Raw genomic sequence first — 3,232 nt, forward strand, 5'->3', positions numbered from 1 at the left:
GAACATCAAGTGCATGGCAAGCTCAGTTTCCTGGATCGGAGCGCCCCAGAGAAACCAGGAAGAGAACAGCTAGTCCGTGTGTGTGTGTCTGTGTGTGTGTGTGAGTGTCTGTGTTGGAGGGGTCAGGATTCGGGGCGCAGTGAGGACAAGGGAGAGGCGTCCTGGAGGCCCGAGTCCCAGGCCTCTGTGTGCTCCTCAGACAGCAGCAGCTGACCTGGGGCCCTGCTGGACTGGGAAGCCACGGGTAATGTTGGCGAATCTGCCTTGCTTTCGATTTTTCTTAATACTTTCACAAAAACATTTCTATATTAACACAAACATGAAAAATAAAACTGTATGACAAAAAAAAAAAAACTTCAAAGACATTCTGGTTCCACCTAAGAGGCCCTCAGTGTTTGCACCCTCTTGTTGTGGCCACTGGGGCAACTAGATCTGAGAAGCCCAACCTCCTCAACCCATTTAGTGTCCTGGCAACTTGATGAGGTAGTCACGATCATGCTACAGGTGAAAAACCGAGGCCCATCAAGGGCGTGTGACATGCTCAAGGTCACAGGGCTAATGCGCAGCAGCATCAGAACTCAAGCCAGGATCTGCGACCAAAGGCCAAGTTCCTCTTGCCAGAGCTTGAATGGCTGATACGTTATATATATATCAAGCACAGATAGGCCGGCGCTAAATCACGGAATAAAGCTTACCTGCCAACAGGAAGTTCAAGGCCCACGTTCCGCCTGGAGGGGCTGAAGGTAAGGACAGGAAGAGAGCTGTGGCCACAGGAGCTCTAGTTATTCTCATCCCGGCTTCTTTGGGGCCACTTCTTCTCCCCGAGACTGAGCGTGACCTTGGCCCAGCGAGGGCACTGTTCGCACGGTGGAAGCAGGAAACGCGCCTCTGTTTCTGTTTCTTTTCTACTGAGCGTTGTCCCGCAGAGCACAGAGGGCTCCGAACCCTCGGCCGGCCCCTCCTGGAACTGAACGGGGGAGGAAGGGTGTCCGTCAGCTGTCACTTCTCTCAAGGTGTCCTTCCCACGACTAGGAAATACCTTGCGGTTGACGCAACAGGAGAGAACGGTATTATTGAGCCCGACAGGACATCGGTGGAGCGTGGGGACCTCTGGGGGCAGCTGGGGGCTTCTAGATCTGCTCCTTTCCATTTGCAGTTCGTGTTGCTACGAAAATCAAGAGTTTTATGTTTTTTTTAGAGTCGGGGAAAGGGAACCTCCAAAAGGACCCCCCATGGAGACTCGGAGCAAATACAAGGTGAAGAGCAATCTGTGAGGGCTGTCGAAGGGTCCTGCTCCTGGGCCTAGGAGAGGGTGGCTATCGTCTGCAGCGGAATGTCGCCGTCTCTGTCGCCGTCTTTCTTCTTCTCCTTTTGAAGTATGTGCTGGGAGAGTTTGTTAAGAAACCAGCCAACGTCCTGGAGGTCCTCGGGCCACCTCAGGTACTGCTGCTTCTGGACAAACGCTCGCAGGGCCTCGTGCTTCATCAGCTGGTACTGGGACAAGGACCCGACCACCACCACGATGAGCGCGCCGCTGAGGTCCGCCAGGCCCCTGCTCTGGGCGCAGCTGAAGGCCTCCAGGCACCACCCGTCTCTCAGGAAGTGTCTGCTCACCAGACAGACGACCTTCCGGCTGCTCCACACGGCATCGTGGATGTTGGCGATGACGTCTTCCCCCGGCATGAAGTCTCTCTCTTCAAAGCACAGGCGGAGCCTGTTTTGGGCGCTGTACTGAGCGTCCAGCTGTGCCAGCACCGCGTTCTGGACCCATTCAAAGTCTTTGCTGCTGAAGCACAGGTAGGCGTCGTACTTGTAGGTGTCGGGCTCTCTGGTCTTGGCTTGGTCCTCGAACACAAGTCTCTGGACCGTCTGGTAACAGAGGAAGCAAGACCCCCGGCACTTCGTGACGATGAGGACGGCCACGAGCAACAGCGTCACCGTGACGGTGAACAGGACGAAAAGGGCGAACTTGAGGGCCATGAGTCTCTCCTCGTCGTCGCAATCCTCCGTGGTCAGGGAGTAGAGGGACATCCCGAGCAGGGTGCTGGGGTACGAGCAGGACGTGTCTGCGGGAGCCCCAAATAGGGTGACGTTGGTCTGATTGAGCCACCTGATGAAGGGGCCAAGTTCACACTCACAGATGAACTTGTTGTGAGTGACGTCCAGGACACTGAGGGATGCGAAGACCTCGGGGTGGGGAGAGAGGAGCTGGTTCCTGGACACGTCCAGCACCTCTAAGCGAGGGGGCAGGTCACCGGGAGAGAGCGCGGTCAGCCTGTTGCCGTTGAGGCTGAGGAACCTTAAGGCAACCAGATGGCTCAACACGCCTGGAGGGAGGAAATTCAGGTAGTTGTTGTTCAAGTAGAGGAGTCGGAGGCGGGCAAGGCCCTGGAAGAGATCCCAGCAGGCCCCGGTCTCCCAGGCGAGCTGCAGCATGTTTTCTCCGAGGAAAAGCTGCTCTAAGCTGAGGTTCCCGGAAGGAGGGCCAGGAGACGGCGACGAGGCACACAAGGAAAGGCGGTTTTGATTTAAAACGAGAACCCGGAGGTGAGGGATCTGGAAAAGGAAGTAGAGCTCGTCCACCCTTTCCAGCCTGTTCTCTGACAACTGGACGAAGCTGGCTGTGAATCTGGTGTTCGGCAACGTCACCAGTTTGTTGCCGCCCAAGAAGAGGGTAGGGATGCTTGGGATGAAGTGAACCGTCTTCAGAGCGTTGTCCCGCAGGTCCAGGGTCTGCAGTCCCTGCAGGGATCGGAATGTCTCGTCCTGAATGATCCCAATGTGATTCTTTTGCAGATCGATATAGGCGACGTTAGGCAGCCCATAGAAGGTAGGGTTGTACAGTTCCCCCAGAAGGTTAAAGGACATATTGAGAACTTGGAGGTTGTCGAGCCCATAAAATGCCTCCCGTGCAATCGTGTTTATCTTGTTGTGGGCAATGTTCAGGACCCTCAACTCCTGGAGGGCCTCAAAGAGGCGGAAGCCCAGGGAGAAGATGGAGCCGTGGGAAAGGTCCAGGCGTCTCAGTGAACTTCGGGCCAGGCCCGCGAAGGTGTGCCGGTCGGGATCTTTGATGTTTTGGAAGCCAAACCCAGGACCCATGATGTGATGGGCAAGAACCAAAGAGAGGATCTGGGTGCCGTTGATGGCGCTGGTAAAGTTTCTGATGATGTCCACGGTCCAGCCATTCTTAGAAACATCTAGGGTGTCTAGGACCATGTTTCTGAACGGG

General features: G+C 55.5%; 1 protein-coding gene across 1 annotated transcript in view; it reads right to left on the reverse strand.

The window, feature by feature from the left end:
• Nucleotides 1–3,232, reverse strand: part of TLR5 (toll like receptor 5) — an 11,472-nt gene that overhangs the window by 3,221 nt on the left and 5,019 nt on the right. The window contains 1 exon segment of the mRNA XM_023744952.1: nucleotides 696–3,232. This exon segment is cut by the window's right edge and continues 78 nt beyond it. Coding sequence (XP_023600720.1) covers nucleotides 1,303–3,232 — 1,930 coding nt within the window. The 3' untranslated portion in view covers nucleotides 696–1,302.

The sequence above is a fragment of the Myotis lucifugus genome, unplaced genomic scaffold (genome assembly GCF_000147115.1).
Source record: "Myotis lucifugus unplaced genomic scaffold, Myoluc2.0 scaffold_500, whole genome shotgun sequence".
In the NCBI taxonomy this organism is placed as follows: domain Eukaryota; kingdom Metazoa; phylum Chordata; class Mammalia; order Chiroptera; family Vespertilionidae; genus Myotis; species Myotis lucifugus.